The following is a 13,002-nucleotide window of genomic DNA, read 5'->3' as shown; positions in this document are numbered from 1 at the left end:
TGTCAGTTTATATGTTTCTATTTGGTTTTCATTCCTTTGTTATTACAGGATGTCAAATATCACAAAATTATAATAAAACATTTAAAAACCAACAATATTGCTTTTTCTCTTTCACTGTGTCTTTTTCCCAGATATGAGAATATCTGTGCATTTCTGTATACCAAATGCAGTTTTACACCCACATTCATACATGCTGCTTCTGTCTATCTCTGTCTCTCCTCTGACTCTTACTCTCATGCCGTTTCCATCAGTTTTACTCGACTTGATTCAACTTTATTGACTTATTGTCGTGAGAATGAACAGTGAGCAACGTAGGAAGCTGTCAAATATCAGCACAGCATCACTTCCTCCCGTGTGATATTACTCTTACGCAACAGTTCTAAAAGTGCATTTTATTAGTCAACAGTATTAAACGACAAGAAATTATTATTATTTTTATTTAATCATTTATTTGGCTCCACAAAAAACAAATAGGTCCACAACTGGAAGGGAGACAAGGCTGTTGCCAGGCAACACATGAACATTTCCTAACTGAAAGTTGACTAACATTATTAGAAAGTTGACGCACCCATGGAACGTCTCTTATCCAATCAAATTACTTGGTTAGAATTAACTGTTGGATAATGTAACCTTTACCTCTATTATGAAGACTGAATGAAGACTAATGTATACTGATCAGTGGCCTGTAAGTTCAATATGAGTTGATTCCATACTTATTGTTTTAGTTTTGTGTTCATGTGCAGTATATAGGCCCGTGTAAAAAATGTAAAAACTGTGCATTTATAGTGTACAAAGTTTAATAAACTGTGTTTTTCGGCCTTGGGACAGCAATGTTGCCATTAAAATATAAAGAACAGAACATGAAAGCGCATGTGTAGAATAGGTTCTTTCATCTCCATGGCAATCATCAAAACATTCTTTCTACACACTCACCCTGTGGTAGAGTGACTTTCATCTTGACAGTACAACTTTGCAAATGATAAACTCCAAAGTGAAGAAGTGTTTCAGACGTGTGCATCACATGATGGCTGAGGAGAACCACAAAGGATCCATCCCACTGAAGGAGGAAAGAAAGGCAAAAGAAGTGCTGTTTGGAATCATGAACAGTAGGAAAAGGAAGGCTGAGGACGAGCTGGAGGATGAAAGGCCAAGCAAACAGAGCTGCTTGGACAGCAGAGATCAGGAGGTGAGGAAAACAAGAAAAATCCTCAAAGCCAGAAAAAGGTCAGTCCAAAAAAAGAAACTCCGAAGCATTGGTTCCTTGGTGTGCTGTGAGGAATACCACACATGCCATAACATCATTAAAAAAAGAAAAAAGGAATTTAAAGCAAAATATTGTGAATTCAAAAAGATTGGCAAAGGAGGCTTCGGATCCGTCATGTCAGGAATACGTCGTTCCGACTCAAAACCCGTGGCAATAAAGCATATTCCAAAAGGCTTGGTCCGATACATGTTGGTGAAACGCCAAGGTTATGAGTACAAGGTGGTAACCGAGGTGGCCCTCATGGCCCAGGCAGCCGGCCTCCTCTACGATGGCAGTGTGGCAAACCAAGGGGTCATCAGCTTATTGGATCTCTATCAGCTAAGAACAGAAATCCTGATAGTTATGGAGTTACCCTTGAAATCAATGGACATGCACAACTTCAATATCCTCAGAGAGGGACGTATCCCAGAGCACGAGGTCAAGAGCATATTTAAACAACTTGTAGATGCTGCAGTGCTAATGCATGAGAATGGGATTTTTCACCGGGACATAAAGGCAGAGAACGTCCTGGTTTACCTGGACCAAGGAGACCTCTCTGTAAAGATCATTGACTTTGGCTGTGGCGATATCATAAAAAATGAGCCATACACGCGGTTTTCTGGCACTTTTGACTTTGCACCACCAGAGAAGCTTTTGCAGAGACAGTACTACGCAGAACCAACAACAGTGTGGCAAATAGGGGCCCTGCTGCGTGACCTCTACGCTGAAGAAGCATTTGAAACCAGAAAATACATGGAAGGACCAAACCCCCCCTTTGACTGTCTGTCTCATGAATGCAACGACTTCATGAACCAGTGCTTGACCATCTCCCCAAAGCAGCGACCACAATTGGTGGAGCTACAGCGTCATCCCTGGCTGGTGTAAAAATCTCCCCCGCCACTCCACGCTCCCCCCACCTCGCTGTGGTGAGAGAGTACAATTAAAAAAATAGGGAGGATCTGCTGGATTATCTCAGAAGGAGAAGAGAACCTACTACACCCATTCCAATCCCAGATGACTTACTGGATGGTAATGGATGAATAGAAAGGGAGCTGCAGGGTTCAAGGATGCAAACAGGACATGGGTTTATCACCCACCTCTGTTTCACATTCACCAGCATCTACTTCCTGAAGTTTCATACAGAATAACACAAACTGGCTCATCTCTAACCGACTGATTGATAAACCTCTGGCTTATATGTATTTGTTTAAATTACATTTGTTGAAATAAAAATATTAATATTGTTGAAATATACATTTTTCTGATCTATTCTCTCATGCACACTTACAGTAAATGAATTAAAAATCTCCAACATAATCATCATCATAACTGCAAATAAGAAAACACTGATGCACTATCTGTTACATGTTTATAATACATTTGTAAAACACTGTGTACACTGTAAAAACTGTTTCTTAGACTCAACTCAAAAAAATTAAGGCAACATTTTCCAACTAATTTTTGTAAGTTTAGTGAACTTCTTGGTATTTTTAGTTGGTAAAAATCAGAATTATACATTTTACTGTATGTTAAAAAATTAAGTAGAGTCTACAAGAGAAAGCAAAACATTTGAGTTTTACCAATGTGAAAAAGAGCAGGATATTGACCACATCATACTTAATTAAAATAAGTAACATTTAAAATTAAAATCAAAATTTTTGATTTGAATAAATTAATTTACTCAACAATTTGAACAAATTATTTCTGCAATCCACTACAAATAATTATTTAGCAATGATAACTTTAATGAAGGAATGATAGATGTTTGTTTTCAACGTTTATTACTGTATAACAGCCGCCATATACAAACAACTTTGTTACTGTAATCAATTTTTATGTTAACATTTCTACGATAATGACCTTATCTTTAAGTGCTGCATTGAACATTCAAAGTGCATTCTGTATAATTATAACACTGACATTAAAACACAGTGACTCTTGACCTGAACGATTTGCATAATAGAACTGACTTAAGCTTAAGTTGACAGTACAGTACCTTTTCATATGTATTAAAACATGGTAACACATACTGGAACGCCTTAAAAGTATAATCTGTGTTATATTCTATTAAAACATTTGACATTAAAATAAAATGAAGGGCCTCTGACCTCAGCATTTGACATAATAGAACTGACTTCAGCTCATCAAGTGCTCAGCAGCTGGAGGCAGGCCCAGAAACTGAGGAAGTCTGTGCTTGACTGCTGTTCTTCTCAAATAAACTGCCCACCGAGCAACAGTGGTGAAGCAAACAAAAAAAAATTCTAATCTTAAATAAATCCTTACAAGCACACTTTCAACGTACAGTATCTCCACTATTTGACATTAAAATAAAACACAGGGAATCCTGATCACAGCATTTGACATGAGAGAATTGACTTCAGCTTCAAACCTGAAGTGCACAGTGTGTATTAAAACCTTTTACCATAAAATACTTGAACTTCTTAACTGCAGAAATTAACAATTGAACATTTAGGACAATCCTAATCATTACTTAAGCTCTGGAAAACAGAACAAAATGGGCGTTTATGAGTGTGAGGCCGGCATGTGACCAACTAGCTCAGCAGTTTGTTTTTGAGTGTCATGAATCTGGAGGAGGGTTTTGGGCGCAGTGTTTCGAGTCCCATAAAAAGTCTTTGGAATACCTCAAATGTTTTGCAGAGTTGAGGTGGATACTGCAGGTTCAAAGTATATGTCATCCCCAGAAGGAGGCAACATGCCCTGGCCAGATTGCCAAGATCAGTAAGCACTGGGATTCCCTCAATGATGATGCCAACTGCATCTGGATCACGGCAGACATATATCTGCATACTCTGCATTTTCAAGTCCTCATGGACACTGCTTTCCGTTTTTCCCTGTATGACAAAAAAGCGGAACAGTAAGTGAGAACAGAGAACAATCTTCAAAAGCCTTCAATAAAATTTTAGTGTGTTTTACATGGCTAGTATTAAAGCAAATATAATACAACAGAATTTTTCTAAGTTCTTTATTATCCCATCAATAAAACAATTCACTTTGATTTGGCCGTAGACTAAAGCGACTTCGTAGGGAAGTGTTAGACCAAATGCAGTTCCTGAGTATAATGTTTAAATCAGCTTCATCAAGTTTATAAGTTTCAGACTTAGCAGCTGATCTCTCTCACACCCTCTTTCTCGACTGTCTTTTTTGCTTGGTTTTTCCAAGTGTAACATAAAACTATCAGACCTATAAATATTAGATTTTTTTTTATTAGGTTATTGTTTAACAGAGAAAAAAAAACTAGGGTTTGTTGTGTTTATAAGCACCATCTTTTAGCTGTAGACTCCACTGTTTATAGCACATATTTTCAAGTGCAACATTAAACCATGAATTAATCCAGTTACTGACTCATGAGGTGTCCAACTTGTAATAGCCTAAAGATTTAAATGATACACACTGTTGTTTTTTTTATCCTCACGGCATATCCCCTAAATATAGCCTATACACACTGAATTTTTTTTTTTTTTTTTTTTTAAGGATTTTTTGGGGCTCTAGGGGCCTTTATGACAGTTGCTTGACAGGAAAGGGATCAGAGAGAGCAGGGAATGGCATGTAGCAAAGGGTCTCAGGCTGGGAGTCAAACCTGGACCGTCTGCAAGTGAGGAACTACAGCCTCTGTACATGAGGCGGGCGCCCAACCTACTGCACCACGCACCGCCCCCACACTGAATTTTAATATAAAAATATCAATGATTAATCAATAATCGATCGTTAATTCTCCTGATGATCGATGAAGCCAATTTAATCAAATGCCCATCCCTAGTAAAGACTCAGTTCCCATAACAAACCTGCTACAGTGTATCACATACACAAGTCCTCTCCAAGCCCTAAATAAAATCCTTAAAGGGGAGAGGGGCTTGGCTGGTAACACATAGGTATGATGAAGTAAAAATATCTGAAAATGCCACTCTTACAGTTGTAAGTTACACTTCTGTACTAAACTCAGGCAAATATAAGATTGATATCTGAAAAATATATGTGCTTTTCCCAAAAAGTCAAACTATGCTTTTCAAATACTACTTACATAGTAGTCAGAAATGAGCTCTTGTCCACTCTCTCCCATGTATTCAATGAGGCATCTCAGAGTCACATCTCTCTTCTTCACCACACAGGTACTTGGATCCTATAGTTGACAAGTGAATAATGAAAAACTGATTCCTACAGGCAATATAACTACAAACATACAATACCATTTATGTATTACCGATTCCAACAATTTTTCGACTCAGTTCAAATTATATATATATATATATATATATATATATATATATATATATATATATATATATATATATATACTGTATATATATATAATATATATATATAAAATATATATATATATATATATATATAAATAAATTAAAATTTAAAGTTCAAATTAATAAAGAGCGATGAACAAAAATGTTTTTGTTTTTAGCAATATTCACCCAATTAGGCAAGACAGGAGAATAAAGTACTCATTAATGCCCCTGCAACATTGTTACCACTTTTGCCTCACCTGTATCAGTTCCATTAACAAGTTTTTGATGCGTTGACCAACTGCTCCACCCTTTGCACTAAACAGCTCGAGAAGTTTTGGAGTGTACTTGTCCAGCTGGGACATGAACACTGATTCTAGTGGAACTGCAGCACACCTTCAGAATTCTTCATTTACCTTTAATACATCAATTGTACACATTTAATACATCATATTTGGAACACTCAAGATGTAAAGATTGCATAATAATGAAAGGTTGCCAATCTGACACTTTAGAAAACATCAATGAGAAATCATTTACTTGGAATGGTTCAAAGAGGGCAGGCCATCTTTCTTTAAATTTTGCCACATCTGGGGACTGGGTAACCACTTCCACTCTTCTCCAGCTATATGTCCTGGCCATCATGTCATTTATGCTTTTGGCGTCCCTTTTCTTGCTGGCTTCAATTAGGTCAAGCCTCACATTCTCAAGGCTGCTGTCTGTTTCACCAGGAAGGTGCTGAGGCAGGTAATTTACTTCTGCCCTCTTTGGTTTCTTGATGTTTTTAGCAGGTTTTTTTTCATCCTCCATTTTGTTTTTCATGGAGTTTATCAAGATTTCAGGGCTTCCCAATGCTTTACGTTTGGTACGATAGTTTCCACATTTGTATTTCAGGCTTTGTTGCCACCCATAAATTCCATTGAAAGAGCCAGGCTCCTTCAAGCAGGGATGCTTATCTATTAGTGCCTGTGCTACTTCACACCTCTGGGCATCATTGGGGTACGCTGTGTAGCAAAACATGGCCTCTGCCAGGCGCTCCAAGATGTCCGCTTTCACACTGGGTGATGTCAGTGGGGTGCCATCTCTTAAATAGATCTCATTGCCCTTGACTCAAAGCAAGCTCAGTGTTGTATGAAAAGGTTGGAATTGGAAATACAGCAGGCCATGGGTTTTGCCTTACAGAGGGGGAAAGAGGAAGAATCACAGTATCATCTGAGCCCTCAGAGTGTGTCACAGATTCAGATAAAGAGTACACACTGGCGGGATCAGGGGTGCTTTCCAGGGACTCGAGGGTCAGTGTTTTGTTTTGTGGCACATACACTACTTTCAGTGTGTCTTTATCTTTGAGTTCATTTGTGGTCATTAGGGTGAAAAAGTCATCAAAGTCTTCATCTTTGTACTGAAGACTGATTTCTGTGGTGATGTTAAATTGCTCTTTAATGGCTGCAACCAAGTCATCCACAGTTGAGGGTATCCCGCTGTTGAGTGTAAGTTTTTTGACTTCATGATCAATGAGGACCCAGAATCTGACAGTTGGTTCCATGTCTAGGAAGCCAGAAAAAACAAATATGTTAAATAAAGTCATATTCAGCACTGGAGGCAGATGTGGCGCTTTAATGTCACCATGCGCTTTCCTGCAACAATATAGGCTGACAGAGGACAAACATCATTTAGGCTTTGTTGTTCAACAAGATTTATGTGATCTGTGTTCTCCAGATGAAATCCACGATAGTGTTCATCATACCAGGACATGAGTGTTTTCACAATAAAATGCACCTTTCTTCCAAAAAGGGCAATTTGAACAATCTCAGCAAAATCAGGAAGACCAGCAGTACAACCATAGGCCACAATCATGCCTTTTGAGTACCTTGTTCCATGGAAGGTGACTGTATCAGCCAGCTGTACTTGAGACTGACAAGGAAACAGACGCTTGATTGATTCCTGAACATTTACATGCTGGACATCTAATGAGACTGATGCGACTCTTACAACACTCAGGGCAGGCACAACTGTTGTGGAATGCAGGTGATGGCTTATCATAAGCTGATGCTTTGTGGCCAGATAAAGGAGAATGTTCTTAAAGTTGCCAGTGTGTCTTACAATCTGCTTAAATTGGCTGTGTTTGGCTTCAAACCTCATTGTCCAGAAAGCAATCAGAGGTCCAAAAGCATTTATTAATGCAGGGTAGTGTTCCAAGAAGTGATGCTTTGGGATGAACCGTTCATTAGGAAATACTTCTTGGAATCTGTGTCGGTGTTCGGAAATTTTTGAGTCAAGATATGCAACGCTTTCCTCATTGTGGACTGGGGCAACAACAAGTTCAACAATGTCTTTTAAAGACATGAGTAGAAGCCATGCTGGATCATTCAAAGGTATTCTGTGTCCAATCATGAATGTCAGCAGTCGTATGAGGGCCCAATTTTCATGTGCGTTTCCTCCGATCTTCTTTTTTAAATAAAAGGTTGAAGGCAATGGCTGAGGACAATCAGTTTTGTCAGCCCATTTGTACGGAAATTGTGTGATGGCACTGTTTAGTTCACTGAAAGTGAAATATTTCTTTGAGATAAAAAAACTGAAGCATAGACCCAATTCCAAGGGAACAATGCCTTCAAAAATGTTGTGCAATATATCGGGTGGATAGCCAGTGATGCAGTGGAAATAGCTCAGATTTTCAGTCAACGGACAAGCATTTTTTACACCATAACAGTGTGTCTAAGCAGGATTTTCTTTAACAGCCAATATATGACTGGAATGATTATTTTTGGTCCGGGCAGGAAATGCACCTGACCTCACCTCCTTTGTTTGAATTTCTAATCGCTCTCCAAGACAAAATCTACAAATGAATGGTCCACAAAAATTTTCCACAAGTCCACAAATCGAATGTGCCCCAAGATTATCAGCGACGACAGAAAACACGGAGCCTTTAACATGTTGTCCAACACTGGAAATATAGACGCCGTCACGCTCCAAAATGGCAATGTCCTTTAACAAAGGAGCGAGCACTTCAGCGTAGCCAAATCTTTTGATATCAACTGCTTTGCATAAAAGGGCCAGGTATACTGAGTTAAGAGTGGATCAAGATGAATGAGGGACGTTGCCAAACACCCAGTATATAGCTGTGATTTTTTGCTTTTTTCTTGATAATAATAATAATAATAATAATAATAATAATAATAATAATGCATCAGTTTTATATAGAGCTTTATCATAGACACTCAAAGTCGCTTTACAGAATTAAGGCATTATTCTTTCACTCCACACTTAGTGGTGGTAAACTACTATTGTAGCCACAGCTGCCCTGGGGCAGACTGACGGAAGCGAGGCTGCCATAGTGCGCCATCGGCCCCTCCGACCACCACCAACACTCACTCACACACTACATTCATACTAGGCAATGTAGGTGAAGTGCCTTGCCCAAGGGCACAATGACAGATACCACTGGGTGACTGCCACCCCACTGGGGTGATGTTCCCAGAGGGTTACAAATTTCAAAGTCATCGACATAAAGCACAAGTGCAAGTCTTAGCTCTTCAGAATAAAAGGAATTCTCTTTATAGACTGCGCCATCACGATATGATCCATATTGAATAGATGACAAGTGGTCCTGTTCTTTATTCAGAACTTTTTCTCTAAGATTTTCTTTACCCAAAATCTGAACTAAGGACTGAAGAATTGGGATATACTGGAAACTTCTCTTTTCATTTGGTTCAAGGATATATTCAACAGGCTCAACAACTTCAAATTTTTCTTTATAATATTTTCGCCTCCTAAATGATGATGAAAGAGGACCACCAGCACTAAGTGCTGTGCTTAGCGGATTGTGTTTGCACAATTCTTCTACTAGAGATGTTACAAACGTGTCATCAGTTGTTTGATTATTTTTCTTTAGATGTGAAACAACAATATCTCTTATTGTAGTTATGGATGCAGAACTTGCTATGAAGTGAAGAGCATCTACCAGTTCATTTAGCCACCGAACTGAAACGTTATGAACACTTTCTAATTTCAAAAGGATGGATGCTATGTACTCTACAACCACGTTGCTTCCATCATCCTCTTCATGGTGAGCATTTGAGGCTGAGACTTCATAATTGGCATCATTGTGGTCATCGTCCTCTTCAGAGGCTTCAAAAACCGGTGGTTCCTCCTGTTCAGTCAAATGCCTTTCACAAATAATGCCTGGTTTGAAATCTTGTGAAGTATGTGGAGTATGCTTCCTATATTTGTGTGTCGCAAAAGTCCCATACACATTTGTTTGGTGATCACACCCTGCAAAAACGCAATTTACAGTTTCATTATTCTTCAGATGATGACCAATGTGTTCAAAAAAATCCTTTTCACCAGGGAATCCAGATTTTTCACATAATAGGCAGGTGAACAAAAGAGTTACTTGAGGTGAACTAAGTGAGTCGACAGCTGGATGTTGTCTTGACAAGTGACACTGGAGGCTACTCCAGTTTTTAAAAGAGCATGGGCAGTCTATATGTATACAAGGCAAGGCATAGCTGTGTCCAAAGGTCCCATGATGCAGTTTATAATGTTTTAGAATATCAGTCTTTGCTGGTACAACAGTGCTGCATAATTTACAAGGCCATCCCATCTGTCATAAAAAAAAGGGATGAGAAAGAAACAGTTAGGGATGCCAATAGCCGACCCTCAATAACTGTTGTTGCTGGCTCCCCACAAACAGTTTTGGATACTTTAATTCATCGGAATGACATATCTCAAACTTCTGAAACATTGTTCCACCAAGAGCTTACCTACTTCATGAACTGTTCCTCCCAGTAGAGCTGATGGTCTTCTGAAAAGGCAACAGGAATGAAAGAGTTTATTTTAGAAAATATCAAGATAATTGATGTTATTGCAATGTAAAAGAAAAACGTTAACATTTCTACTCAAACATATGGTTTCAATATATTTCAGACTAATACATCAACAGATTAAGTTTAGGCATATGCAATTATGACAACAGGTTGCAGATAGAGACGCCAGAAGTACATTATGTCTTCATCGTTTTCAATCACGCAAGGACGACAAACAGTGACTACAAACTTAGCAGTTAAATAGGGTGACCATATTCTGAGAATCCAAAAGGAGGACACCCTCCCCAGCATGGGCGTGACTAACGACCAAACTCAAATCTATAAATTAATATGGATTCAAGATAGAAAATACTCAATCTAATATCAGATTGTTGAGGTAAATGCAGTCAGATGTAATTTTCATCTCTCTCACATGAATTTGAAGGTTTGTTGAGAAAAACCACCATAATTAATCAAATAAACTAAATAATGTTTATTCATATTTGCAGAAAAATTTTTCAAGATAATATAGTTTATATTAAAACATCTGTCTCATATGCACCAACATTAGATCATAATAATCTGACTTTTCCATCATTCATTATGTCTTTAAATTGGAATATTCTGTTTTATTTGTTCTACTTTACCGAAGATCACTTAATGATAACATTTATTTATTTTTAGATCTATTGCGTTCAGTTTTTCAGATAGAGCAATGACAGTACCATCTTTATAATCCTGAGATCCATAGATATCAACTGATACTAAATATGATTTAATTGATCACTGGAGAAGGATGAAATATTGATACAAAGTCAAACTGTTTATACCGCTGCGTCTCGGTGTCAAATGATTATCGGTGAAAACTTTGGACAATAATTCATCGGCGTTGTTGCTAAATGAAAAAAAAAGCACCGTGTTCAGGACGAGAAAAGTTTTCCAACTTTACATCACCAGCCAAAAAAAAAACCCCGACTGGAGTGGAGGCAGTGACTGACGCTGCACGAGCCATTTTCAGTTCTGCCTTGTCAAATGCACCGCGTACGTTACGAAACAAGTTCGCCAAGTTTAAATATCATAGAGAAATAGAGGCGAGCTGAAGAAAGCCTGAGGAGGACTGAAAAGAGCAACGTGAGCTAGTCACTCAGCTCGTTTCTGTCTCTCACCTCAGCCAACGTCTGTCTCTGTGCGAGAGAGGGATGCGGGCGCTGTGTGTGACTGAACAATCACAGAGCATGAAGACAGTCGGGTTATCCAATGAGGATTTTCCCTCCGCACATTGACCAGTAATACTCATATCATGCTCGTACTCGTCAAAAATGCTTTATCCGTCATCCGACTGAATCCTAGCTTGCACCATGTATTTTATAGGTGAATTTGATGAAGCTAAGACGTTACACATACACAAAAACCATAAACTGTGTAACACCACCCCAAATAAAAAATTCTTCGGATCTGCACGATTCACACAAGTCACCCAAACTGACGTGAAAAAAAGCGAGAGGCGCCAAAAAGCGCCATGTTTGCAACCCACTACCTGCACAGCCGGTTCAGATGTGGACACCACACAGACATTATACCGGGTCATAGTATAGAAGTTTATAAGCGAAACAAGACTGAACATTGAGTATTTTTTCTGCAATTCGTCTGTGAAACAACACGAGACAGAATAATTCACATTCACCGAGGCTAACGTTAACATATCTCAAATGACGCTGCCTTCCAAAGCCCAGGTTTTGCTCCCACAGGGGAAAAAATGGTCGATTAATTTAGTCGACTCCTTAAACAAAATAACGACATTTGTTTTTTGTTTTTAGAAGAAAAAAAAGGCTGCAAACCAAGTAGAAACAGTGTTTGGCAATATATCTCACATAAACCTATCCTATGCTAATGTTAGCGATGGTCGTGTGACATTAACGTTAATGTAACACCTTCGGTGAAGCCTCATGGGACCTGCAAACTAAACTTGCCTGAAACCGGGGGACGCTTTTACATTTTACAGGGTAAAAAAATGCGTGCTGATTCGACTAAAACCTAACTTTAAACGATGTAAATAGTTATTTACATGTGCTGTGGGCGTTGTTGCCGTCAAAGTCTTCACACAAACCCAAAAATGGCTGAGCTGACCAACGGTCGCCTTGTTCCGCCGCTACATGTGGGCGGGTCGTGACCTGGTCATGAAATTTTACTTTTGATATAAATAAATAAATTGAGTTTTGTAGAAGCAATTTATTGTAAAGTTCAGGAAAATCTATTTTATGATAGCTAATAATAAGTTACCAAAACATTCAAACTTTTTACTCATGTGTAACTTAATTGAATTAAAAAAGAAAAGGAAATTAATTTATTAGGAGAGATGTACTTTTTAAAATTAATTCCTACAGACAACACCATTGAAGGACTATTTACAGTGTAGAATATCAACATGTGGTCATTTGATTCATCAAATTGGCAGAAAGACATTTCATGCCGACATTTCGGAGATTTTTAGACTCACCATCGAGCTACTGACAAAACTTCCGGTAAACTTCAGAACAAGAGCCCTATTTACGAAAGAGATAAAAAACTAATCAGAGACAAGAAACAATGCTTTTGTTTTGAAAAGGGATGTTTGACTTTTAGCCTGAAACCAGTCCCAGAATGATTTTTATGCTCGCAGTGCATCATGGGGTGTGTGCCTACCGTGCATACTTAGGGAATGTCC

General features: G+C 38.4%; 1 protein-coding gene across 1 annotated transcript; it reads left to right on the top strand.

The window, feature by feature from the left end:
- The first annotated feature begins 1,024 nt into the window (after positions 1-1,024).
- LOC114461489 (serine/threonine-protein kinase pim-2-like) lies at positions 1,025-2,128 on the top strand. Its single transcript, XM_028443631.1, has 2 exons — positions 1,025-1,186; positions 1,352-2,128. The coding sequence occupies exons 1-2, from the start codon at positions 1,025-1,027 to the stop codon at positions 2,126-2,128; spliced, it is 939 nt and encodes a 312-aa protein (XP_028299432.1).
- The last annotated feature ends 10,874 nt before the right edge of the window (positions 2,129-13,002 follow it).

The sequence above is a fragment of the Gouania willdenowi genome, chromosome 1 (assembly GCF_900634775.1).
Source record: "Gouania willdenowi chromosome 1, fGouWil2.1, whole genome shotgun sequence".
NCBI classification, from domain to species: Eukaryota; Metazoa; Chordata; class Actinopteri; order Blenniiformes; family Gobiesocidae; genus Gouania; species Gouania willdenowi.
This window is presented reverse-complemented; position numbering and strand designations above follow the sequence as displayed.